The 27021-nt window shown below is 44.1% G+C and overlaps 1 protein-coding gene across 1 annotated transcript; it reads left to right on the top strand.

Annotated features, from left to right (window-relative positions):
• Positions 1-215: 215 nt before the first annotated feature.
• PRKRA (protein activator of interferon induced protein kinase EIF2AK2) lies at positions 216-27021 on the top strand. Its single transcript, XM_018561622.1, has 8 exons — positions 216-444; positions 9012-9181; positions 18487-18568; positions 19326-19410; positions 19787-19904; positions 20900-20994; positions 24124-24298; positions 26608-27021. Exons 1-8 carry the CDS (start codon positions 377-379, stop codon positions 26763-26765), a joined length of 951 nt encoding a protein of 316 aa, XP_018417124.1. The 5' UTR covers positions 216-376; the 3' UTR covers positions 26766-27021.

Here is a 27021-nt window from a genome sequence, read left to right on the forward strand (position 1 = left end):
ATCAGTCTGCGTGATGAGCAGAATGGAAGATGCCATTTCTGTAATGGAGTCCACCACCTTGTCCGTTCTCCTGTGACCCGTCCTACTCATAACTTCCCCACACTCTCCGGCTGCTCTCACTTCTGACCGGGTCCACCATCCCTACAGTTTTCCGCTACCTCCCGGCCCTCCCACACCTGTCATTGAATGGTATCTCCCCGGCCCCGCCCGCTCCCATTCACCTTCTAGTATAGAGCCGTGTGTAGCCCCGCCCCTTCCGCTATGCCAGGCATCTCGCTGAGCGTGTGAGGAGTGCAGTGACCCGCTGGCCGGGGGAGAACCTTTTCTGCGCGGCTTTAATCCTCGGAGAGCCGACCTACTCTCCACCTCAGACGCCATGTCCAAGGAGAGGTTTCCAGCCGCGCCTAAAAGGAGCTCTGAGAAGACCGCCAGGGGCGCCCCGGGGTAAGTCAGCAACACCGGCAGGGAAGCGGCCATTATGCAGTCATGGGCTGCCGGCGTACATCAAGCTTTGGATAGGGGGTTGTGGCCACAATGGGTAGGTGGCTGTGCTGGGACTTGTGGTGCCTCAGCGCTGAAGACGCCTACTGCTGAAATATATATGAAGTAACAGGGGCTCTTAGGGTGCCATTGTGATCACACAAGTTTATACGATGTCTGTGTTCTCTGAGGCGCTGCTATTGAGGGGTTTATACAAGCTTTGTTCAGGGCACAGTCCGGCTTTTGGAAATAACATAAATGCACGCACATAAAACCTGAAAAAGCTGCGTCTATTAAAGTCAATGAAGGGAATTTATCAAAATCTGGAGAGGCTGCCCATGGCAACCAATCAGCTTCTCTCCAGTTTGTTCAATAAGATTTGAAAATGAGAGAAGCTGATTGGTTGCCGTGCAAAGCTGCTCCAGGTTTTGATAAATTCCCCTGAAAATGTTTTCAGTAATTTTGAATGCTGATGAAATGACTTTCAATGGATGCTGCTTCTTGACGTTTAAAGGAGAACTATGAGGTGAGTGCTTTTCACTCACCTCATAGTTCTAGCTGAGCTGTGACAATGAGACTGTCACAGGTCGGCTCAGTAGATCGGGAGGTGAGCGAACATATTCCGGCATTCGCTCACCTCTCGACCCTGCCACGGCTCTCTGCCGTGACAGGGAAGGGGCTGGATTCCCCTCTCCGATCCGACAGTGCTGACTGGCGGAAAGGACGGGGGAGGGTACAGCTGGCTCTGCCTCTAGATAGGCAGAGCCAGCTGTCAGTCACGCAGCTGGGCGGATCTCGACATCGATGTCGGGATCCGCTCCAGCGTCCTAGTACACCGGAGCTATATCTCGTGGTATACTGACCCTAGTGTGACGGGAGGACGCTAGTTTGTGTCCTCCCGTCACCCTAGGCTCAGTATACCACGAGCTGTAGCTCGTGGAATACTGAGACGCCGCAGCGGATCCTGACAATTGTGCCGGGATCCGCCCAGCTGCGTGACTGACAGCTGGCTCTGCCTATCTAGAGGCAGAGGCAGCTGTACCTGTCCGTTCCACCCGTCAGCGCTGGCGGATCGGAGAGGGGAATCCAGCCCCTCCCCTGTAGTTTTCAGCGGCAGCCGAGGCAGACAAGTGTATGGGCGGGTGTGCATGCAGGCAGGAGGAGGGAGCCTAGGCCAGTAAGCTTTTTGTGGTCTTGACACTCTGAGTAAAATTCAATCATATGTGCAGCAACCCACGAAAATAAGACCTAGCGATATCTTCAGGGATTTCTGTAATATAAGACCTATCACCGAACTAGGTCTTATTTTCGGGTTAGGTCTTATATTACAGAAATCCCTGAAGATAGCGCTAGGTCTTACTTTCGGGGTAGTTCTTACTTTTGGGGAAACACGACGGTAGTAACCTGTGTCTCCACAGACACGGCAAAGCAATCCGCTGCCTGTTCCCTGCCCCCCTCTCCTTCCATCTCCCACCCACCCTTCCTTCCTTTCTAAGCTGTTTCAGATGCTTAATAAATTACAATGGATGCTGCTCCTTGACAAGTTTTAGTTTCCTCCAGAATCAGCAGGTCCCCTGTGCACTGGTCCTGATATCCAGGCTCCTTTCACTTACAGGGTCCTATGGCGTCACCCTTTTTGTGTGCTAGTATGATGTGTGTCTCTACACACGGGCACAGTAAAGCAAGTTAGTCCCCTCCTCTCCTCCAAGCTAGTAGATGAACAGTTGCTGGAGTTTGCTCTGTCCCTTGTGATCTTGTACTGGACAGGAAGTTCAGGGAAGCCACGACCGTAGGAGCCACCTGCTCAGAAACATGATGACTGAGTGCTTGGTGACAAATGTGAAGAAATAATTTGCTGTATTTGTTCTGAGGAGAGTGAGAGTGTAATACGACTCTGCAGCTGATGTGTTTTCACAATGAATTTCCCTCCTATGATGTGTGTTCTGGTATTGGATGCTGTGGTGTTAGAACAGAACTCTAATCTTCATTCATTCTGACACTGCTGCTCTGTGATTGGTGGAGGGGAGAGGAGATTGTACATTCATCCACCTCGTCTCCAGTCACAGAACACATGACAAATATTGTGTTTTCCCGGGCTCAGCGTTCAGTATTTGAGCGGATTATAGGTACTGTGCACAGGCTCTTGTAGACTCTTCATCCCCTCAGGTCTGTATGGAGGTACAAACCTTCATTTATAGTGCTGGAGGACTTCACACTTGTGCCCCATTGAGAACTGAGTGTATGCATTACTTTTTTCACTACATGGCACAGCAAAACATGTTGCGTGCACGCCTGTTGGGAGGTATGTTGGGGTGTGCACTACCCATGTGATGTGTGCTAGCATGCAGGGAATGCACAGATTCTGATGCTATAGTGCAGGGGTCCTCAAACTACGACCCGCGGGCCACATTTGGCACGTTCGGCCAGGCCAAGCTCCCTAGATCAGCCATGCCCACTAGCGCGCGCGGGAAATACATCCAATTTAAAAACAGGCAGCGATGCCTATTAACATACAAGCGATCCGCCGGCAATAGAGCCGGCGGATCGCTTGTATGGGCTGTCGGCCCGTGTCCCCCCCTCTCGCTCCGCGGCCCCTCCTCCCGTTGTCACGCTGATCCCGGGCTCCGGTGTGAGCCCGGGACCAGCATAGTGCCACTCTGACGGGATCAGAGGGAGGTCGGTACACGATCTCCCTCCGGTCCCCTCTCCGCTGTAAGAATGCGGAAGTGATGTATATTGCATCACTTCCGCATTCTTGTGTCACTCTCCAGCTTTAGATTCTGGTGAGAAGCTGATGAAGCCGACCTCCGCTTCATCAGCTTCTTCGGGGGTCCTAGGTGACATTAGGGTTCTTGGAGACCCCTAATGTCTTGATAAAGAGGACCTGTCACATCTTTTGCTATCACATAGGAGGGGTTTCTTCCTGCATACCTGCGAAAACGACGATTGCACCCATTATGCCGCAATTTGTAAGATTGACATGTTTGGTGTCTTTACTCGACGTGACCCCGTCTTTTATATTTTACCAAATTGGGTAATAATAAATGTTTCCTAACATAATGGAAAAAAAACCCCTTTTGTTCTGGGAGGGGGCGTGGTGTTGCGGCACCAAAGCCACCGCCCCCCCGTTCTTCAAACTGATCGGCCCCCAGCCATGTCTGAGGGACAGTGAACTGGTGGAGATGATGTGGAACTAGATAGAACGAACCTTCAACGTAAACTTATTGTGGGTGTCTGTTATAAACCTCCAAATATAGGGGAAGAGGAGGCGGCCCACCTACAATCCCAAATAGAAATAGCAGGGAAATGTTGTGGTTATGGGAGACTTAAATTACCCATGCATCAACTGGGCTAATGGAAATTCAACTTAATATGTTGCGAGACAATTTCATGGATCAGATGGTTGTGGTCCCTGCTAGGGAAAGTGCCATCCTAGATCTGATCATCAGCAATAATACGGAGTTAATTGAGGATATTGTAATCAGGGAAACACTGGGTAATAGTGATCACAAGGTGATTGCTTTTAATATTGGGTGCAAGAAAGGGAAGGGGGATGGGCGGACGAGAAGCCTAAACTTCAGGAAGGCTAACTTTGATAAACTATGAAACATAGTGGGTATAATCAAATGGGAAAACTTATTTCATAAACTAAAGTTTGACCAAAAGTGGGACTGTTTCAAGAACAAATTTAAAAATGCTATTACCAGGTGTATTGGGTAACAAAAATGAAAGATCGAAAACAAAGCCAATATGGCTAAACAAAACGGTAAAACAACACATTAAGGAAAAGAAAGTGGCATTTAGAAAGTATAAAACGGAGGGGTCAGTATCGGCATTCCAAAACTACAAAGAATGTAACAAAAGATGTAAACTGGTAGTCCAGGCAGCTAAAATTGAATGTGAGAAATATATCGCTATGGTTAGTAAACAGAACCCCACATTTTTTTTATCAATAAAGGAACAGATAGGCCCAATAAAGGACATAAATGGTACGTTACTCACAAACGACAGGGAGAGGGCCAAGGCGCTAAATACTTTTTTCTCGTCGGTATTCACCAAGGAAACAGACGGGTTTAATGTACAGGAAAAAACATGTGGTTGACATAAACTGGGATACAACAAAGGCTTAAACTACTAAATGCAAATAAAGCATTAGGACCTGATAATCTACATCCCAAGGTACTCAAGGAGCTGCACATGGAGATAAAACCATTGTTCCTAATTTTTAAGGAATCGGTAATGGCTGGTAGAGTGCCAAGCGACTGGCGAAGGGCTAATGTTGTACCTATATTCAAAAAAGGGTCAAAATGCCAACCAGGGAACTATAGACCAGTTAGTCTAACATGCATACGGTAGTATGTAAACTGTTAGAGGGAATTATTAAGGACTACTTAGTGGAATTCGTCCGGGATCATGGCATAATAACTGATAACCAACATGGATTTAGGAAGGATCGTTCTTGCCAGACCAACCTGCTGACCTTTTACGAAGAGGTAAGTAGAGATCTGGATGGGGGAGGCCGGTGGACGTAGTATATCTGGACTTTTCCAAAGCATTTGATATGGTGCCACATAAACGCTTGTTATACAAGCTAAGTGATATGGGCATAGATGAAGTAGTGTGCACGTGGATAGAAAACTGGCTAAAGGAACGTGTACAAAGAGTATCGCTAAACGGCACCTTCTCAGAATGGGTGGAGGTCAGGAGTGGCGTACCCCAGGGTTCTGTACTGGGTCCCATGCTTTTTAACCTATTTATTAATTATATAGGGGAGGGAGTAAGTAGCCGTGTCTCAGTGTTTGCTGATGATACGAAAATTGGGAGGGTAATAGACATGGATTTAGATGTTATAACATTACAAGAGGACCTGGATAAACTCGGGGAGTGGGCAACTGTATGGCAGATGAAATTCAATGTTGATAAATGCAAGGTAATGCACTTTGGAGTTAAAAATAGGCAAATGGACTATACTCTTATGGGTGTGCCAATAGGGAAGTCTGAAACGGAGAAGGATTTGGGGGTCATCATAGACCACAGATTGAAGAATAGCTCGCAGTGCCAGGCTGCTGTAAACAAAGCAAGCAGAGCCCTGTCTTGCATTAGGAAGGGAATGTATTGCAGAGACAAGTCTATAATTTTGCCACTTTACAGATCACTGGTTCGGCCACATCTGGAGTATGCGGTCCAGTTTTGGTCACCGATACTTGGAAAAGATGTCCCTGAGCTGATGCCCCAGAGGAGGGCAACAAAACTCATTAAGGGGTTTGAGCACCTAAACTATGCAACAAGGCTGTTAAAATTAAATATGTTCTCATTGGAGGTTAGGAGATTAAGGGGGGACATGATATTCTTGTATAAACTCTGCAATGGTGACAGCAACATTGTTAAAAAATTTACGGTTAGCTCCGTAACAAACCAGAGGGTACAACCAAAAATTGGTGGCAATTTTTTTTTAACACACAGGGCGCAGGGGGTTCTTCACAGTTAGAGCGGTTAGGGTCTGGAACTCGCTGCCGCAGGAAGTGATCTCAGCTAAGAGTGTGGAATCATTCAAGAAACGCTTGGACGAGTTCCTCGAAGACCATAACATACAGGGGTACAGGTACGCCTAAGAGCAAGATCACACATGGACTCATACACACTCACACACCTGCTCAAACATAAATGCACACACGCAATAGGTTGGACTTGCGTCGTTATTCAACCTAAAATACTATGTAACTGGCCCCATGTTTAAAAAGTTTGAGGACCCCTGCTATAGTGTGATTAGGTCCTTTAGGGTTTGTTCACACCAAGTGCAGAGCAGTTACAGAAAGCATCAAAAATGCATCCAATGTATTCCAATGGTATTTTGGGCTCTAGTTCACACCACAGCGTTTAGTTCCAGAGAATATGGAAAAACTGAAGCATGCCCTATTTTTTTCTGCTCTGGAACGCACTAGAACATATGCAAACGCATCAAATACGTCTGCAAACGCACAAAGTCCATTTTAGGCTTCTTTTTTTTTTTAATGGCCTGGAATGTGGCAAACGCACTGCATGTGCAGAAACGCATGCAGATCTCATCCTGATTTGGTGCAAATAAGCCCTTGGCATTTGCGTGCAATTTTTTTTCTTAAATGCACGTTAATGTGCGTTTCTCTGCATAGAGATGTGCAGGAGTCCAATGAGAAGCTGAAACGGCCATGACCTAGGTCGCTGTTTTTGAGGAGTGTTTCTTACAAGAAGCACTGAAATAGCCACTGAACCATACACACCGAGGCTGATGCATGCTGACATCACAGTTGCAGGTCTGGGGAAGTCCAGCCCTATGCTAGGAAAACATGGATACAAAAGGGGAAAAAATGCAATAAACAAGGAAAATCTGAAACAAGAATTGTTTTATAGCAGTGATTTGTTATGGTCTCGACCTCCGTGGTGAATGGGAGTGCGATGATGTCACTACAATCAGAATCCGGAAACATTGTTTACTTTTGCAGCTCACTCCTTTACAGGGGCCATACATACTGCAGTCTCATTGTACAACCACTATGCCGAGGGTCCCCATGTACTATGCAGGGGTGTGGAATTCCTATCACCCGAAGCCATGCGATTTCGTTTTTTGTACATTTAGCCCTGCTTTGGGCAAGCAGAGGTAAATGTACCTTGGGGAGCTGCACGGTTTTCAGGGTCCCCTGCTCCTCTGGGTGACCCGTGACCACGTCCATTCATCGTCTGCTCTGAGCGCTGTAATCGCAGCACCACCTGTCTCGGCTGTCAGGAACCGCACAGAAGATCTGTTCTGTGTTGGAGGGCAGGTTCCATAAAAGAGAACCTGTCACCTCAAAACTATCGCATAGGGGATTTTCATCCTGTATGTGATCAGAATAAAATAATATTTAATATACTGTATAATATATAAAAATGAAAGTGATAAAGTTAAAAAATGTAAACACGTAGAACATTGTGTGTGTGTTGAGTGATGCAGCATTTCCACTGTGTGCCATATTGTGGTAGCCAGGCAGCAGAGCTCTTGCACACACCCACAATGTGCATTAGGCCTCATTCACACTGCAGCGTGTATATGTGCGTACTGTAACATATGCAAATAAATGGCTCTATACACATAGCTGCGCATGTAGCTGTATATTTGCGTAGTGTAAAAATGTGCAAAAACAGAATAGAACCGAGATTCGTCCGGGCAGCGTATTTCTGCTTATTTTATGCGCATACGCGTGTTTGTGCGCGTATATGCATGTACAGTTCATTAATAATGTAATATTACAAATGATGCATTCTGGGATTGCATATAGTGCACGCATATACGCAATATACATTTTTGCTCTTGCGTTGTGTGTGATTGAGGCCTTAAAGGGTAAGTTCACTTTCCCAGGCAATATGGGAAAATGGAATTACCCGATCAAATCTGGCCCGGTCTCCCCCAACACCTCTCCCCCCAACCCTCCACTAGTACTGGTGTATTATCTGTACCCCGTCCCGTACTGCTGTCCAGTGCAGTCCTGCCCTATGCATTTTGAGTTTCGCTCGCAAATTGCAAGCACTCATTGGTCACGCTGACCAATGAGAGCTATTTGGCACAGTCAGATATGGTTTTGATTAGGGATGCACTGATGCCAACTATTTTGGCGAGTACTTGTACTTGCCCAAATGCTCCGATACCTTCCCTGATGCCAGGATTTTCTCTGACCGGCAGTGCCGTAGGGGAACATGGAGCCAGCTTCCTATGCAATCAGGAAGCCAGGCAGCAAGTAATGACCCAACTCCCGGTTTCCTGATTGACCGGGAAGCCGGCTCCTTGCTGGTTGGCTGGGAAGCCGGTTTCCGGGCAAATACCAATCAAGCCGGCCAAACATTTAGGTGTCTGATTTTTCCAGGTGTGATGAGTGTGGAAACGTTATTGTTTTTGTAAGCTGAAAACATGATCGCAAACCTTTTAAAGGGTTTGTGAACCCTTAAACGCATACTTTAGTTTCTGGTATAAGAGGCCAGTAGTTGTGTGCTTGCCACTAAATGCTGCTGTAGTCATGCTACTAGATCCTAGGAAATGTATAGCCCCACTCTCAGATAATCTAATAGTAGGTCTTGTGTGTTCACTAACTGCATTCCTATTCTGGCTTACTGTCGTGACTCAAAGAGAAGTAGGACCGCGCTGGAGCTTAACAAGTGCAGCATCCATGTTTTGGTCTTACCAGGTTCCCTTCAGACTTGTAGGACTAAGTTACAGTATTGCAGGGCAAGAAATACCTGAATTAATATTGATGTCTGGCTGCTGCAAATGAGCAACATCAAGTGGCAGAAGATTACAATTGACTGTGTAGCTTTGTTTTCCCATGACTATGTGCCATAAACAGACTTCTGCAAATATGCCATTAAAATTGCAGCATGCCTTTGTCAAAAAAACCAAACTCGGCAGCAAACTGGGGTTAAGTTCAATGTGAAAATGGTTGAATTGCATTTATAAACAAGCGTGATTGCCTAACATTGATTTTTATTTTTTCATGGAGATTATATATATATTTTTTTCTTTGTAGTTTAAATGAAATGCCCACAACAAATGTAAGCAAGACTCCGATCCAGCTGCTACATGAATTTGGAACAAAGAAGAACAACCCCCCCGTCTACACCTTGGAGAAAGCTGAAGGACAGGCCCATAATCCCAGTTTCACTTTTCGTGTTGCTATTGGTGAAATATCTTGCTTAGGTATGAGGCTGTCACATTTTTGGTTAGAATGACATTATATGCTGTGTTTTCCCAGCATACTTTATTAAATGTGCACAAATTGTTATTCCCATTTTTGTGTCTTAACTACTGCTTTGTTTAAACAGAGTGCTGCCCAACCTTGTTTTGTATCAATGCCAGCCCCACTCTGAAAAGGGGGGGGGAGAGGTAGGAGTTCCCAGAGTCTTTACCCTCTCAAATTTGGTAGCCCATATGGTTCTTTACCATTGTGTTGCTCTCCTGTGTCTCCTCTCATTCATTTGTTTTTCTCCTTATGTGATTTAAACACACGGGGGAATTTGTGAAAACTGGAGCAGACAAAATCTGGAGCAGTTGCCCATGGCAACCAATCAGCTTCTCTCCAGTTTCTTCAGTTAAGATTTGAAAATGAGAGAAGCTGATTGGTTGGCATGCACGGCTGCTCCAGATTGTTTGCTCCAGTTTTGATAAATTCCCCTAACTGTCTTTTTCCCCAGGGTGTTGGAGTCATTATTCATGTGTCTGTGGCATCTGGGTTGCATAGTGGTGGTCTACACCAGTGTTTTTCAACCTTTTTTGTGCAAAGGCACACTTTTTTCATGAAAAAAATCACGAGGCACACCACCATTAGAAAATGTTAAAAAAATTTACCTCTGTGCCTATATTGACTATATATAAAGTAATTCTCTTGAATAGGAATCAAATAAACACAAATAAATTATTTTATAATTACTTTATTATGAAATAATAAAGTATTTTATAATTGTTCATATTTCTGTTCAATCCATGACTTAACTTCACACAACACACAAATACGTTTTAAATTCAAACTGTAGCACTGACGTAGCCCTGGTTAAAGTAGGGTTCAGTGGGGTCTCACTAGTCTTGGTTAAACCCCACAGAGCCCTGGTGAGACCCTACCAAGCCCTGCTTTAACCAGGGCTCTGTAGGGTCTCACCAGAGCTATGTGGGGGTCTCACCAGCCTGGTTAGACCCCTCAGAGCCCTGGTGAGATCCCACACTGCCCTGGTTAAACCTGGACTCTGTAGGGTCTCACCAGCACCAGGGCTCCGTAGGGTCTCACCAGGGCTCTATGGGGTCCCACCATGGCTATGTGCAATTTCACCAGCCTGGTGAGACCCCTCAGAGCTCTGGTGAGACCCCACAGAGCCCTGGTTAAAGTAGGGTTCAGTGGGGTCTCACCAGGGCTCTTTGGGGGTCTCACTTGGGCACTGTGGGGTCTCACCAGCCTGCTTAAACCCCACAGAGCCCTGGTGAGACCCTACCAAGCCCTGCTTTAACCAGGGCTCTGTAGGGTCTCACCAGAGCTATGTGGGGGTCTCACCAGCCTGGTTAGACCCCTCAGAGCCCTGGTGAGATCCCACACTGCCCTGGTTAAACCCGGGCTTTGTAGGGTCTCACCAGCACCAGGGCTCCGTAGGGTCTCACACGGGGCTCTATGGGGTCCCACCATGGCTATGTGCGATTTCACCAGCCTGGTGAGACCCCTCAGGGCCCTGGCAAGACCCCACAGAGCCCTGGCAAGATCCCACAGAGCCCTGGTCTCACCAGGGCTCCATGGGGTCTCACCATGGCTTTGTGGGGTCTCACCAGGGCTCATAGGGGGTCTCGCCACACTCCGGGGGGAAACACCTTCACCCCCTTCTCTTTCCTAGGAAGCCGGGTTAGGGGGGGGGGCTTTACATTTGGTTCTGCCCTCTGTGGTTAGAATGAGTCACACTTTAATGATCACACGTAATGTTAACTCCCTCATGGCACACCCAGCGTTACCACACAACCCCAAAAGCCCCATGGCTTTGTGGGGTCTCACCAGGGTAGCAGATTTTGCCTTGTACACACATGCGATGACTCACCGGCCCAAGAGTGAGGAGGAGACTCAGCCCAAGTGATTCCGTCAGGTAACGAAGGGAAGGGGGAGGAGTCTATGTCCGTGATGTCACCAGACTCCTCCTTCCTTCCCTTCGTTACCCATCACTGACAACTACATCACCCGACTCCTCCCCCCTTCCCTTCGTTAGCCGACAGAGCCACTCGGGGAAGGGGGGAGGAGTCCGGTGACGTCGATGTCCGTGACGTCACCGGATCTCCGACGGAAGACCCGGAAGCTGGCGGAGAGGTGAGTAACTTTGATCGATCAAAATAATTTTGATCGATCAAAGAAATTAACGATTAAATCGACGGCACACCAGACAATATCTCACGGCACACTAGTGTGCCGCGGCACAGTGGTTGAAAAACGCTGGTCTACACAACACAATAGTCCTGCACAGTGAGGCTCCATTCAGACAGGAGCAACTGTCAGCTCGTATTCATCCGTACGAATACACATGGAACCACACCAAACATAAAAAACAATGCACTTCAATGTGCATTGTTCAGACTTTTGCAGTGCGGCTGCCTGGTTTGAAACTGCGCAGCCCGCAAAATAGCACAAGTGTGGGGTTTATTTTTAATGTCGTTTTTTTTTTTTTTTCTTCGGCGGATTCTGCACGTTCTCAGCTATAGTAATACCCGCAAACGAGCTGAATCCATGCGGATTAAAGATTTTGGCGTATGTAGGCTCGAACCTGTCTGGAGTTCATCGGACATTAGAGACTTGCAACATGTTGGCAATCATGTAATCCATTTGGAACCACTACTTAGCTTTAAAGGAGAACTATGAGGGGAGTTAAAATCACTCCTCCTCATAGTTCTAGCCGACTTGTAACAATTAAACTGACACACGTCGGCTCAATAGATCGGAAAGTGAGCGAACACATACCGTCGCTTGCTCACTTCTCGATCCTGTCCTTGCAGAGAGCCGTGAGTGTCAGTCACAGCTCCCTGCAGGGATTCCCCCCTGCATGCCTGCATGTTGGCTGGTGAGTGTGTGGGGAAACTTTTTGCTGATACTGAGCTTTGGGTCACGGGAGGATGCTAGTATATGTCCTCCCGTGATGCTTAAGAGAACTATGGGGAAAAACACTTACCCCATAGTTCTCCTTTAACCAGTTGACATCCGCGGTGTTAAACCCCCTTCCCATCCAGGCCATTTTTCAGTATTCAGCGCTGCGGTACTTTAACTGACATTTATTCCATCATGCAGCGCTGTACGGAAATGAATTTTATACCCTTTTTTGGGGACAGATAGAGCTTTCTTTTGGTGGTATTTATTCACCACTGGGGGTTTTATTTTTTTACTATATTAAGGAAAAATTACCGAAATTTAAAAAAAAAAACAGTTTCCCCTATATTAAATGATAAAACATTTATGATTACCCAATTTTTTGGTAAAATATAAAAGATGGGGTCACGTCGGGTAACGCGCGAAACCTCAAAAAACGATAATACCCAAAATTGGCCATAGGCGACGCTTTAAAAGCTGTTACCGCTCATCAGTTTAGTGTTATCAGTGATTGATGGCCCTAAAATGATTGCTCTCACTGCGACGTTCGCGGCGATATGTAACATGTGTAGCGCAATTGTAATTTTTGCGCGCTGGGGCACCGGACGCGTATTTACGTTTATAGGCGCGTGGGGGTGGGGAAGTTAAACATTTTGGGGGGGTTTTTTCCACTTTTTTTATATGTGGCTTTTATTTTATTTTACTTTTTTATGTGTTACTTTTATTTTTTTTTATTTATATTTATTTTTTTGCACTTATTGTTATTGCTATTATATAGGGGGATAACAACCCCCTATATAATAGCAAAGGCACACTGACAAAGGCACACTGACAGGTCCTCTGTGCCGCGAACGAGCACATATAGGCGATCGGCGGGCTATGGACCCGCTGATCGCCTACATGTGAAACACCCGGTAACGGGTGTGTGCAACGGTCGGGTCTTTTCTGCCCGTGCGTGCCCGCCAGGGGGCGCGCGCGAGCAGAAAAAAATTGCCGTCTGGAGACGGCAACCCGCAGATGTAGCAGTGCGTTTTTTTACTACGGGCGGACGGCAAGAGGTTAAAGTGACATTAAAGTCAAAGATTTTTTTCTCTCCCCCTAAGTTAATGTCAGCACTTACCTTAAATGATGCTTCTTAATCCGATCTTCTTTCTTGTTGTTTTCATCTGTCCCTCCAGCGCTGACTCTTCTGTGCTTGCTGGCACTTCCTGTCCCAGGGTGTCTGCATGCAGGTGCACACGTCCATAGACTTACCTTATGTCTCCTCGGCTCCCGGCCGAAAATGTGAACTATGCTTTGCGGCCGGCTGAGAATTTTCACATTTTCGGACGGGAGCGCACAGGGAAGACGCAGGTAAGTTTAAACAGCTTTTAAAGCTTTTTTTTTTTTTACACTTTTTGCATATATCTACTGCTTGCTAGCAGTAGATGTATGCAAAAACACCGGTGGGTTTAATAACCCTTTTAGTCCAGTGCTCCACCACCTTAATGTCATGATTAAAAAGGCCAGGCTTGCATTTTGAGGCACAGTTCAGATGTATGGAATAAAAGGTTGCATCTAAGGTGTATGAGATGTCTTGTACTGATCCTTGCGTTGTGTTTTGAATATTACAGGGCCAGAGAATTTAAGAAAATGACAATTACCATTGTTGGGTATATCTGTATAAAGTTTGAACCTGTCACACTACTTTTGTATAAGGTTTTCTCTTGAGGATTCCTCCAGTGAGATCACTGCTCCCAGAATTCTATATTTAACGGAATGCTTTCTGACGCTCAGAACTAGAGAAATGGTTTGGATAAGCTATAAAATGTCCAGCTCAATGTAATTTCCCACTGCTACCTGTATGCTACATCCGTTTACATCTGTTACTAGTGGGGCACACTTTGCTGCATCTTCTGTTTGGTCATGTCTTCTCTAGTGCAGGTAGAGATGATCTTGCCTGGTTTCATAACTGCAATGATGGGAATAGCACAGCTGGACGCTCCTGAGAGATGTAACCTATGCTTGGTTTATTTATCCATCATCCATAGATTAAATACAATTAACTCCAATTTGCCTCCGTTAGGCTTTTCAGTGGGCTGCAATATTTTTAGGTGGACCATTTAGAAGAACTAGGACTTCTCTCAACCCCCTACCACTCTATCTAACTTGCTAACATATCTTGTGCAGATAACAGAATTCCTTGATGTTAGAGAAGCCTCTCTGATCCCCATCTGCAGATAAATTTGACTTACCTCATCAAATTGCTCTAATCATTTTCCAGTAAGCTGACCCCTCTTCCCCATTTACCTTTTAGTTGGCCTATTCTACTGGCCTTTGTACTTACCCTCTTATGAGGAACCTGACTCTAAATGTTGGGTTTCTGGGAACATTAAATATGCTCACCAAATGTTTTAAATTCAAGGGATCAGAACACTTTCAAAAGTCCTGGCTTTGGAGTTCTTTGAATATGCCCAGGTCAGAGACTTTCTTAATGATCTGATCTTCTAAAGCAGGGGTTTCAAACTCAAATTCCCCCGAGGGCCACTCGACAAAATTTTTTCTCCCATGGAGGCCGCTCGCCAAATTTCAAACTTTAAAGGGGAACTATGAGGTGAGTGATTTTTCACCCATTCAAGTTAATGATCAGGTCACAGCAGTTGCATGTAAATGCCTGCACAACGCATGTAATATGTGATTATTATTACATGCAGTTAGAAAACACTCTCCCTGGATACACAATCATTGCGTCCAGGGAGAGTGATTTGATTCCTAACCGAATGCAATAATATCACATCATTACATGCGGTATGCAGGAGTTTATATGCAACTTCTGTCACCTGATCATTAACTTGAATAGGTGACAGCTGACCTCACATGGGTTTCGTGAGAGATTGCGGTTCAGGTGGGTTCAAAGAAGCTTATAAGCTTGAACTTTGGGACATGTCATCCAGATATGCATCATAGATCCAGGAGAGTTATGACGCAATTGGGGTATTTCAAGCTACATGACACATTTTGCAAGATCATGAAAACAACCCACCTTCAATTTGAAGGAGGGTACACGGAGTCTTGCAGATACTTGTATCAAAACCGTGCGCCCGTTTTAAATGATTCATATGGAACATTTCTTTGGGTTTGGTCAACCTGGATTGTCAACCTATGTTCTTCTGAACTAAATTGAAGGTCTAATATAAGATCTTTTAAGCATTTACACTTCTTGGATCTAGCTGCATTTTCTGAACAAAACAGCTTACCTCCCGAGGGAATAACCAGCATGGAGCCAGGGTTCATTCTGTCCCCACGCCTTCATCTACATTTGGCATATTGACACTGAGAAAAAAAGGGAAGATTCCGCTGTATTGTGGAAGTGTTTTTTTTTTTCCTTCCAACCTGGTCAGCTATGAGACAAGGAGGGCAGGTCACATACAGATGTTTTTTCTTCCATATGCACCTATTAAATCATTGGAGATGCAAAGTTTCCCCCTCCTTCTTTTTGGTTTCTGTCAATGTATTTTGTTGCATTTTCTTCTGTATTCGGTATTGATGATCAATTAGGAGCTGTACAACAAAGTGCCTTTCCAGTTTTCTCTAATCAAGAACTGGCTTTATTGGGTGTCTGTACTGCTCAAGGACGAGTGGTAGTATCAAGAAAAATGAGGTTGCCTTTAGCAGTATCAGTTACTGAACTGTCTGGTTATGTGTGACAAGTTGAGTAGGATGGTAAATATAGGCCTAGTCCCTGAATATGAATCCTTGAGAACAGCTGTAGTTCATTCAGCAGTGGGAGTGGTGACTCGGTCCCTCAATATCTATTCTCTCATACCCTCATTAAATCTCGGTCAGGAACAGAGATTACTGAGAATTGCAATGTCGGATAAACTCAATCCATCTAAGAAAAAAGGTGAGATTTCATTTTCACTAGAACAATCCGTATCGTGTATTGGGCTCGACTTTTACTTGTTGCATGGAGTTGGTTGTCTTGTATAATTCTAAGATTACAAACCAAATGATTTCATATTCGCTTTTTATGGATTACAATTTCTAGCAAACATGGCAATGTTTGCCTGTTAAGGACAGCACTACCACAGTTATTGCTTGCCTGTGATAGTGCCTGAGTAAAATTTAAATGAGTATTGTTATGAACATTATTTATATTATGATCATTATCAATATCATTATCCATATAATTATCAATATCATTATTTGTATTATTATTATGATCCATATCATCATCCTGTTTTAACCAACTGTAAAAGCCTGTTATTAGATACCTTTTAAATGATGTTATCCTCAAAGATAATTAAGGCATATGGGAAAATGCAATCCATTTAACATAACTTTTTATTGTTTGTGTGGATTTTGGGGGAACAAATTATCTTATCTAAACCCAAACATTCATATTTTGCAGATTACCAGTCCTTGTAGCTGCATTTAGTTTTTTTTATTTTATCACCTGAGAATCCTGCTATTAACACACTGCCTGTCCCTTCAGGTCTATGCATTGTTTTTCTTTACTGAATCTATGCGGACAGCCATGGTTGTCATACAGGCTGACTGGACTTCAAGCATATATTTGTTCGTGGAACAGGAAGTTTACACAATAGAAATAAGGTTCTTTATGCTTTCTCTTCAGCTCACAGGAAGTGCCAAGGACACAACATTTCTGGCAAGATCTACTGGTATTTTCTGTACTTGCTGAAAATGTGTAATAGTAATGCATCCACCACATTATAAGGACTGGTAATATAAAGGTTTTCTTTTGGGTTTATTTACACATGAACTGCAATATGCTGCTTCAGTAACCAAGTGCCGGCATTACCAAGGTATATTAAACTTGGTGAGAGTTGCAGGCATTTGTAGTTCAGTCATGCATTCCTGTATTGCGTCTCAAGTGACCTTGGTGTTCTGTGTGTTCGCTGCCATGGATGAGATAGTTGATATGAGATAGGTTAATGTTCCAAGCGTATAAAGATTCTTACACCTCACTGGTTGCTACTTATTCTGGCACCTGTTAAAGCAATTAGTTGTCTACACTGCTATAGATTCATTTCTTTTTTATACCCTACCAAGTCCAAATTGGTTAATATTGCATTTTACACTGGTCTTGATATAGGAATTGGTTATTACATCACTCCTGATGGTGGCCACCAAATAATTCTTGAACTACCGGAAGGGGCTACCATATCAGTGGACTTAATTCCCTGGATTCACAGTAATGCTTCATTCATACCTGGCATGGTGTTGGATCATCTGAGACTTTGAGCAGACAGAACAAGAAACAAAATAAAACTGGTTGCCAAGTTTCTGATTGACTGTGATCCAGCCATGTGGCGCTCCTGGTAAAATCCTAAGCAGACCTCTGCACATAGTACAGTACAGCTTTTAATAGTACTTGGGGGCTAAGTGGTAAGCAATGTGCAATTATAAGGTGTGTATGTGTATTGTAGGAAAGTCACCGGTCTTTAATCAGTATTGGCAATAAATGCAGCTTTATTGCATGCAACGTAAAAGTCTCCTTTAAACAAACAATTTCCAACAGAACTCAAAAGCAACACAAATAAAAAGGCCTACTCCACCTTAGGAGGCTAACTAAACAGTAGTGTCCCTCACTACGTCCTACTGGAGCGGCTATTCCAGCTTCCAGTATAAATTAACAAAAACCACAGTCCAATACATACAGTTGTTCTGGCAGACCTTATTCCCCAGATATGCAGACACTCTCCAGTCTGTGTCCATCCAGTGCAGCCTGCATCTTGCTCTGAGCTCTCTCCCCCTCTGTCACTATCAGGTGCAGGCTAATTAATAGAGAGAGAGGAGGTTTACCTGTTGGGCCAGGCTTAACCCTTTCCTAGCCAGGGAAAGCTGCCCTTTTCAACCTCTCACTGACATACACAGAGTCGTGTACCCTGTCACAATATATACATCTATATATAGATATATATCTATATATAGGTTTTTGTTTTTTTTCCCCCATAGGCTTTTTTCAGGCCAATCACATGACGTGCTGGGTCGTCTTGCCCTCTTGGGTGACCCTCAATGCTGCAGAGAGCAGCACTGACATATCATTGGTTGTCAATTGGTTGCATTGTTCTGTTTGCTCACTGGTGAAGGGTATGATGCTCTGCACTCTGGATAGGCAATGATGGCTTTACTAGGGCTGCAACAACTAATCGACATAATCGATTATTGAAAATACACAATAGTATTGGCTCCTGCAAATATGAACTTAAAAAGGAGCTGCATAGTTCTGTATGGATAACTCTTTTTGACATAGCAGAAATGTGCTAAAGAATCAGCACAATCAGTAGGGGGCTTTAGATAGAGCTGACACTTTAGGGCAATTAAGATTATACATGTGCTGTTATTACATGAACCTCATTATAGCGCATATTGGTTTTTTTTCATCCTTTCTATATCATAGGGGATGGGCCTAGCAAGAAGATTGCAAAACATAAAGCTGCAGAATCAGCCTTGAACATATTAAGAGGCGATGCCACTCTAAAGTAAGTTATGATTTCATCATTTGTAAACATATTTGCAAGCTCTTGTCTGTCAAAATATGAATCCTGATTTGCCTCTTGCAAGACACAGTAGTTATATCTCTCAGACCCCATGTCTGCATCCTTAGGATTACAATTGATTGTCACTAAAAAGTCAGGTTAGTCTCAATACGTGTAGAATATTCCTTGAGGCTGCCTTATTTCTGCTGTGTTTTTGGCTGTTGGTTGTGATATCCTTACACCATAACACTCATACATTTCTGTCATGAGTGAGCTAGATTTGCACCCCTTTCTATTAATAAAACAGTTTGGTAAAATCACCTGCGTGACCGAAGCACAAATTAGGTCAATGTTAAAGCACACTGTAGCTGGTGATTGACAATCAAATCTCACGGTTTCTGTAGGGTCTGTCAAGTTGCACTTCTCTCTGCTGGGTCTGCTCTGAGTACCAATTCCTAATCATAAATATCCAAAGGTGTCACATAATCTCAAGGAGAGAATAGCAGAATGAATGGCACTGATGGGAAGTGAGCTTTGGTTTCTGTTTATCAGCAGGCAGTGGCCTAAAAAGAGTGGTGAAGTGGTGAAGACCTGTTAGTCATCTGTAAGAGTAGGATTGTCGACGTAAATGTTAGAAAATTGCTAAAATAGAAGAGTTACGATGTTGACTGACTTCATGACTAGTTTAGTTTTCCATTTTTAATTTTTTTTTTTTAAATAATACTGTTGATTTTCACTTTTGCTCCTTTCCTAATTACAGTTTGCCTATGACAGAACCCATTACACGAGATGTAGCCAAACAAACAGCTAATCAGACTCAAGAAAATCCTATTGGCACACTTCAGGTATTTATTTTCCTTAACATACCTTTCTTCTAAACCTACATCACGCCTCCACCAGTTTCGGTCTCCCAGTTTGATGATAGGCCCTCGAGAGCACAATTGCATGCTATATCGGATAGTGAAGTTATAGAAGCATTAGCATTAAGGCTCTATTGCCTTGCGGGTAAGGGAGAGGGCTTGCCCATGCTTAGACCTTCAGGAGTGTTCGGAGGTGCTCGGGTTGTCTAGTACCTGAATTTCTATGTATGTGTTTTAGTTTGTCACAGATTGCCAACATATTGAAGTTGTAATGTTCTGTGAATATAAACATGCCTGTGTGGTAAGCCATTGTACAGAGTACTGGTTTGAGGTTTTAAAATCATATTTTTTTTTTCTTTAGGAGCTTGCTGTACAAAAAGGATGGAGACTGCCTGAGTATTTTGTATCGCAGGAAGGAGGACCAGCTCATAAGAGGGAGTTCACATTGTCCTGCCAAGTGGAAACTTTTGTAGAAACTGGTAAACTCATTGTACTGTATTTGGAGTGGGACTGGAAATCCATTTGTATAGACGTATGTGTAAAATATTGACATTGGGTGTTGTATACTTTGAAAATATGCAGTATACCGTATATACTCGAGTATAAGCCGTCCCGAATATAAGCCGAGGTACCTAATTTTAGCCAAAAAAACTGGGAAAAAGTATTGACCCGAATAAAGTGAAGTATTTTGACACTTCTGTTATATTCAGTTTACCTTTCTGAGACCATGCAGAAATATCCTTCATGACTGCTAGTGCAATGATAACCCTCTGTTGTAGTAGTCCTGAAACATCACTGAGCGCAAACTTATAACTAGTGGTTCCTGCACAAAGCTTTACATGACCCACAACCCTTCTAGACCCTGCGGGGCCCCAAATCCCTGGCCAATCTGAGATGCCCGTTGCAGCACCATCATACATTTGTTGATCATTAGGACCGACTATCTTGGTGATGGACCAATAACATAGCACGGAGAGGATGGTTCAACCTGAAACTCTTTAGCCTAGAAGTGTTGAAACTGTCACTATCTGCTCTTTGCATTACTTTGTTCATTTTCCCTAAAAAGCTTTTTTGATAAAATCTCTATAGATTTTGCTATAACCAGGAAGAGCTCTAGCCTAATCTAGGAAATGAGCCATGGTTATAAAATGAGAAGCTATGAAGATCTCCTAATGCAAGCAATAAACCTTTTTTCTTTGTGCTAAAATCATATAATATACTCATCATGCATTTAGGACAGCAAAGTTGTTACTGGACAAAGCCATGTATTTACATGTGTATGGCAGTTAAGTTTGGCCACACCATAAGCTAGTTTGGGAAGTCATTTGTAGATCATACGATGCTTTTGGGTCATTTGTGCTGTGGATTAGTAACGGGATAACATTAATCTATTATGTGTTGATCTCTGGACCATGATAGGCTTGCTATTGATGTAGTGCCACTATAAAATTCATTTGAAATCCTTTTTTTGCAGGATCGGGTACATCAAAGAAAGTGGCAAAGAGGATAGCAGCAGAGAAGTTACTTGCTAAGCTACAAAGCATTCCCCCTGATCTTAATATCTCCTTGGTAAGTGCAACAAGATTCAGTATGGTAAGCTAAAATATGCAGTACAATCAATACAAAAAAAAGAAGTCTCAGGCTGCATGTTGTGCAGCATGTTGGACACACATTGTGGAATGTGTTATAGATATTAGGACCTAAGATCAGGTCACCTTGATGCGTTTCATCCTTCGATGGTAAATCCAGGTCTCATAACATTCATTGTATAGCCTCAAATACCTCTGCTGCCCGGCACATTTATTAACTGGTGATAGTTTGGTATCCATGAATTGTCCAGTGATTCCTATGGAAAACTCACCATCCTTTCCTGGCTCCAGCTGGTAGGTATTTTTTTTATTTTTTTTAAACCCGACTAGTTTAAATACAGTCCTATAGGAAATACACTGAAAATGTTGCGTTGAGCAGTGCAAATTAGAAACAGCACAGCAAAGATTTCTTTGAGACTTTGAAGAAAACCTCCTACTGTGCCCTGTGACAAGGAATGAATCACTGCTCAGATGACTCACTTAAAGTGGAACTAAAGTTGGAAATAATCAGGTACATTTATTTGGTGGAAGAGATTTTATTTCAGGCATTTTATATCCTACTGACAGTTTACGTAGCGCTTTATAAACTGTGCGTTAACAGAATATAAGGTTTATATCTCGCATGCATATTTATATGCTAGGGCCAAGCTTGGACAGGAGCCAATTAAACTAACAGCATTTCTTTGGAGTTTGGTAGGAAACCCATGCATGCTCAAGAAGGACATGCAAACCGATGACCCCAGTGCTGCTGAGTTCCAAACAGGGTCCTTAATTTATCAGATTTATTAGTACACGCTGCATGCAGCACATGGACAATCTAGTGAACACACCCAGCCTGTTCTTGGCATCTGTTTAATGCAGTGAATAGAGCCAGGGGCCAGGGCTCCCTTCAGACATGGGAGAGGAAGGCAGTACATTGAGGGCCCAGTCACACCATACAGAGCGCGTTCCAGAGCGTTCGGCCTCTGGAACGCAACTCGGCCAGTTCACTTTGTTTGGGTGGGGGGCGTGCACGCTATCTGAGTGCAGTGGAATTTAAGATCGCACTCACAAAGTCGGATAGAAGTGACATTTCAGGACTGATCAGCTATTCCAGGGAAGATTGGTTCTCCTGTACATATGATCTGCAATGCCATGGAACAGCTGACAAAGCGTTGGAATGTTTGACCTAATGGATGGTCACACATTCCACTGCCGAAAAACTGTGCGGGATTACGTTAAAATGTGCCCACGTCACTGATCACACAATCTAACGTAGTCATAAACTTTGATAAAATTCCGGCACCCGAACGCGTGGCACATTAGTGCCTGCATTCCGGTCCAGTGCGCTCTGCAAAAAGTAGTGCATGCAGCATTTTTGCAGATCACATTGGACTGGAACGCAGGCACTAATGTGCCAATGGCTGCGGTGCCATTGACTTCAATGCACCGCCACACACCAAAACAAAGTGAGCCAGCCGGGTTGCGTTCCAGAGGCCGACCGTTTGGAACGCACACTTTATGGTGTGTCTGGGCCCTAAGCGATAATGGTGACTACCGTATTTTTCGCTCCATAAGACGCACTTTTTTCCCCCCAAAAGGAGGGGTGGAAAGTGCCTGCATCTTATGGAGCGAATCCCGACGCCCGAGACATGCAGTTTCGGGCGCCGGGCGAGTAGTAGGAGCCACTGCTCGTTTAATACGAGTGATCTAACGAGATCACTCGTATTAAAGCCGAGCAGCGGCGATCGAGTTCAGCAGCAGGAGCCACTGCTCGTTTAATACGAGTGATCTAATGAGATCACTCGTATTAAAACCGAGCAGCGGCGACGATCGAGATAACCATAGAGCAGACGAAGAATAGACGTTCTTCGCCTGCTCTGTGTCATCACTGAGACCGTGGCGCTGTAATCACAGCGCCACCTGTCTCAGCGGTCACTAACTGCAGCTTCTGTGACAGCTTCTGTCATAGAAGCTGTCACAGAAGCTACAGTCTTGAGTGCTCCATAAGGCGCGCCGGACCTCCCTGCGTCCTATGGTCCGGTGCGTCTTATGGACCGCAAAATACGGTAGTTTTGCTGTAGGATGACACACTAGAGGATAAATCGGCCATAATGTGAAAGTAGGCTATTTATAATTGCACCTTATAACAGAAGCTTCCGGGGACCTGCTGCAGGTGTGTTGGTGGAGTAAGTATGCACAGCACACTGCCTAAAGGTGCCCATACACCTTACGATTATAGTACACTATCGACTTTTCGTACGACAATCGTAACGTATGAATGTAGTGCCCGACCGATAGTATTGTACGACTTTTGACGGTCAAGCATGTTTGAAAACTTGTTTTTTTTCGTACGATGTTCGCATGATTGGTGGCGTTTCCGTCTGTCAAAAGTCGTACGATTAACACTGCGCATACGAAAATAATTGCGGGTCAGGTGTTTTTTTTCTAACTACCGCTGATTGAACCTTGCGATAATCGGGGCAGGATGGGGCCGTCATAAGAAAACCGTACGTCGGTTCGATCATCGGACAAAAAGTTTCGTCCGATAATCGTAAGGTGTATGGGCACCTTTTACATGTGTCTTTCTCCAGCGTTGTGCAGTGCATCTTTGATCCCCTGCCTTGTCCCCGGCCACCGCCATCATTGCTCCCAGCAATTCAGGCTCACTGTTTGGCCATTTGGTGGCCACTGATAACTCCTGCACAGCAGTCACATTCACAGCAGCTTTTTTTTTTTTTTTTTTAATGTTATGATTTGAAAGGCTTCTCTCAGCACAGCTGAAAATACTTTGCTTTACTTAAAGAAAATCAGTACAGAATGCCACCTGCTAGGTAAAGAATACATGATAGGTAATATTTCATTTTTACCCAATTTTAAAAATACTCTTATTTTTTTAATGCACCGGGCTAAAAGTACAAAATGTCTATACGTTTAGTAATATGCTTAGGTGTTTTGTTTAAACGGGACCTACATAGGTTCTTACAAATGAAGGAGTTGTGAACAATCAGTTGATTGCCAGCTTTTATTTTCTAGTTTACACTAGAGGGAGAGAAATGTGTAATATGCACTCTGCAAGCAAAGACTGGTTTTAAAAAAAGTTGATTTTTTTTTTTTTTGATCATTCCAGAAAAAGGGGATTGCAAATAACCCGGCTTGTACCTGGGACAACCTAAAGAATTCTTCTGGAGAGAAAATAAACATGCTAAAAAGAAGCCCACTAAGTATTCCCAACACTGATTATGTGACGATGTTGAAGGAAGTGGCAGAAGAGCAAGATATCCGTGTATCTTACTTGGATATTGGTAAGTGTTTCAGACATGTCTTCTGACACATGGTGCATTAACATCACTCGCCGCCTTTGTAAAAAGCAGTAATTGGCTTGATTGGGTTAGGCCCAATCTGAAATAATACATTTACAAGTGGGCCAGTTTCTTTTCAATGTTTTGAGTCTAAATCACTGTTGCTGGAAGTTTTACTTCTAGGTCCCCAGAAGAAATGAAAATCTAGCTATTTGGTCTTTTTAGTGCTCCGCCTCCTCTGCAGATTATGGCTATCTTCATTGCATAGAGGGAACTTGTCAAATATGTTAGTCTTGTGATTTGTGATTTATTGAGCATATTTTGGGCAGAAGAAAGCTATGGCTGTTTTTGACACGTTTGATTTCTCCACTTTGCCTGTCCGGCTGGAAACACAGTCCTATATTTGTAATGATAGAAATGCACCCAGCAGCTTTCTCTTCTGTGTTCATTTGCATAGCTGTCCAGTTACAGAAAACTACCTATATTTATGTCCTGACAGTCTTGTAGGAGAGTCTCCTTTCACCTCTAATGTGACAGAGGTTTTTGTATGTACAGAAGCTCAACTGTTGGCACCTCAGTGGACACATGGGTACATTTGTGTTCTTGTGTTTACAGTCTATGCTTTCGTAAACATTTTAATAAATTGCAGTTTACCAGTTCTTAATTCTGGTGGCTGCCTTATTTTTTGAGGTTTTTTTTTTTTTTGTCAATGGCCAGCTTTTATTCATTTGTGTAAAACCTTTATCCCAGAAAGAAGAAAAAATATGTTGCTGTAACAGCTTAAAGTGTTAGCTGGGGTTCAGCATTAGCCCTCATTCATACGGACGTGCGCGGCCGTATCGGGCTGCTCCCGGGAAGGACAGGTGCTGCGTGTGATTTTGTAAGCAGCAGCCTGTCCTCTATGGGATTACGCGGCCATACGCCACCCTACGCTCACCCAACCTGCACGTCTGTGCGGGTGTCCCTGCTCGAACGCAGACAGGATCCATCCTGTCAGCGTACGAATATGGACACACACACACTGATGTGCAGGTCAGGTGAGCGTAGGGCGGCGTATGGCCGTGTAGTCCAATAGAGAAGGACAGGCTGCTGCGTGCAATCACACGCAGCACCTGTCCTTCCCGGGAGCGGGCTGATACGGCTGTGCACGGATCTGTACGGGCCGGCTGTTACCCGTGTGAATGAGGGCTTAGTCGGGTACATCTAAATCTGCTAGTGCATCTAATACGGCCCTCAATGCTGCTGTCTAAGGGTTAGTTCACACCATATGCAGTGCTATACGGGCAGTATCGCATTGCACGCCCCCTCCTGCCCGGCAAAAAAGTGAGCCGGCCGCATTGCGAGCCAGTGCATTCCGTCCAGAATCGGACCAGAACGCAGTGCCTATGGTGTGAACTAACCCTAAGAGTGGCTACGTTCTCCTCCATGGAGGGAGTGGAGCCACCCGAAGACTGGAATTATGTTACTGGCCAGATTACCAGGGGCAAATTAAGAAAAAAAAAAGCCTTTAAAAGTAACTGATGCGGCCACCATATTTAGGGCTTATTCACACCAGGTGCATTTTTCACATACATTGATAAAGCATTCAAACACAAAGTGTGTAAATACAACACAGATCAACGTGAGTGAAGAAAAAGGGATTTTCTTTATCAGGCGACTGCTGTGGATTTAAAGGTTGTTAAAGCCAACTGATCTAGGCATATTAAGTTCAGAGTTCAAAGAATTGCTCTATTTAGTGTGGTTAAAGGAGAACTATGAGGTGAGTGAAAATCACTCACCCTCCTAGTTCAAGCCGACATGCAACAATGAAACTGTCACACGTCGGCTCAATAGATCGGGAAGAGAGCGAACACATACCGTCGCCCCCTCACTTCTCGATCATGTCCCTGCAAAGAGCTGTGACAGTCAGTCACGGCTCCCTGCAGGGATTCCCCCCGCTCCAATCCTCCAGGACTGATGGGAAAAGGAGGTGGGTACAGCTGGCTCTGCCTCTGGATAGGCAGAGCCAGCTGTCATTCACGCAGCTGGGTGGATTTCAACAGCATTGTCGGGATCAATCCCAGCTGTGTCGGTCTCAGTATACCTCAAGCTCTAGCTCGCTATATACTGAGCTTTGGGTCACGGGTGGAGGTTAGTATATGTCCTCCCGTGACTCTTAAGAGAACTATGGGGAAAAACACTTACCCTATAGTTCTTTTAATACGGAAGCTGACCTCCAGGCAGATAATAAAAACCTGATTTCCTCATTACTATTCTGTATAAACCAGCTGAATGTTATGGTAACATGTATTGTGTTTCTTTTTGCCTTTCAGAGGAACTTAGTGTCAATGGACAGTTCCAATGTCTTGCTGAGCTCTCCACCATTCCGGTCACTGTATGCCATGGAACAGGCCTTTCTTGTGGCAACGCTCACAATGATGCTGCTCACAATGCATTACAATATCTTAAAATCATGGCAGGAAGAAAATGAAAGAAAGGAGACTAATCTGGTCACATCTCTTACCTCCTATATTAAATTTAAACAAAACATGACTGTACCAAAAGTGAAAGGTACCTTTGTGATCATGGTATGTTAGTCTGTGGATAAATGAATCCCAGGTCTTAAATGTCATATTTTGCTTTTCAGTTCTGGAAACCCAAATGGGGTATGAATTCTGACTTTGTTTTAAACATTGACAAAAATTGCGTATTGTTTTTTGTTTTTTTTCATGAGAACATTATTGGTT

Source organism: Nanorana parkeri, unplaced genomic scaffold (genome assembly GCF_000935625.1).
Source record: "Nanorana parkeri isolate BGI_ZX_2015 unplaced genomic scaffold, ASM93562v1 scaffold534, whole genome shotgun sequence".
Taxonomy (NCBI): domain Eukaryota; kingdom Metazoa; phylum Chordata; class Amphibia; order Anura; family Dicroglossidae; genus Nanorana; species Nanorana parkeri.

What these genes read in the sequence shown, in the direction of transcription:
- PRKRA (XM_018561622.1), top strand. Translation starts at nt 377, where the DNA reads ATGTCCAAGGAGAGGTTTCCAGCCGCGCCTAAAAGGAGCTCTGAGAAG. An exon ending in AGAGGCGATGCCACTCTAAA is followed by an intron (nt 18,569 to 19,325) that starts GTAAGTTATGAT and finishes TCCTAATTACAG; the next exon opens with TTTGCCTATGACAGAACCCA. An exon ending in ATCCTATTGGCACACTTCAG is followed by an intron (nt 19,411 to 19,786) that starts GTATTTATTTTC and finishes TTTTTTCTTTAG; the next exon opens with GAGCTTGCTGTACAAAAAGG.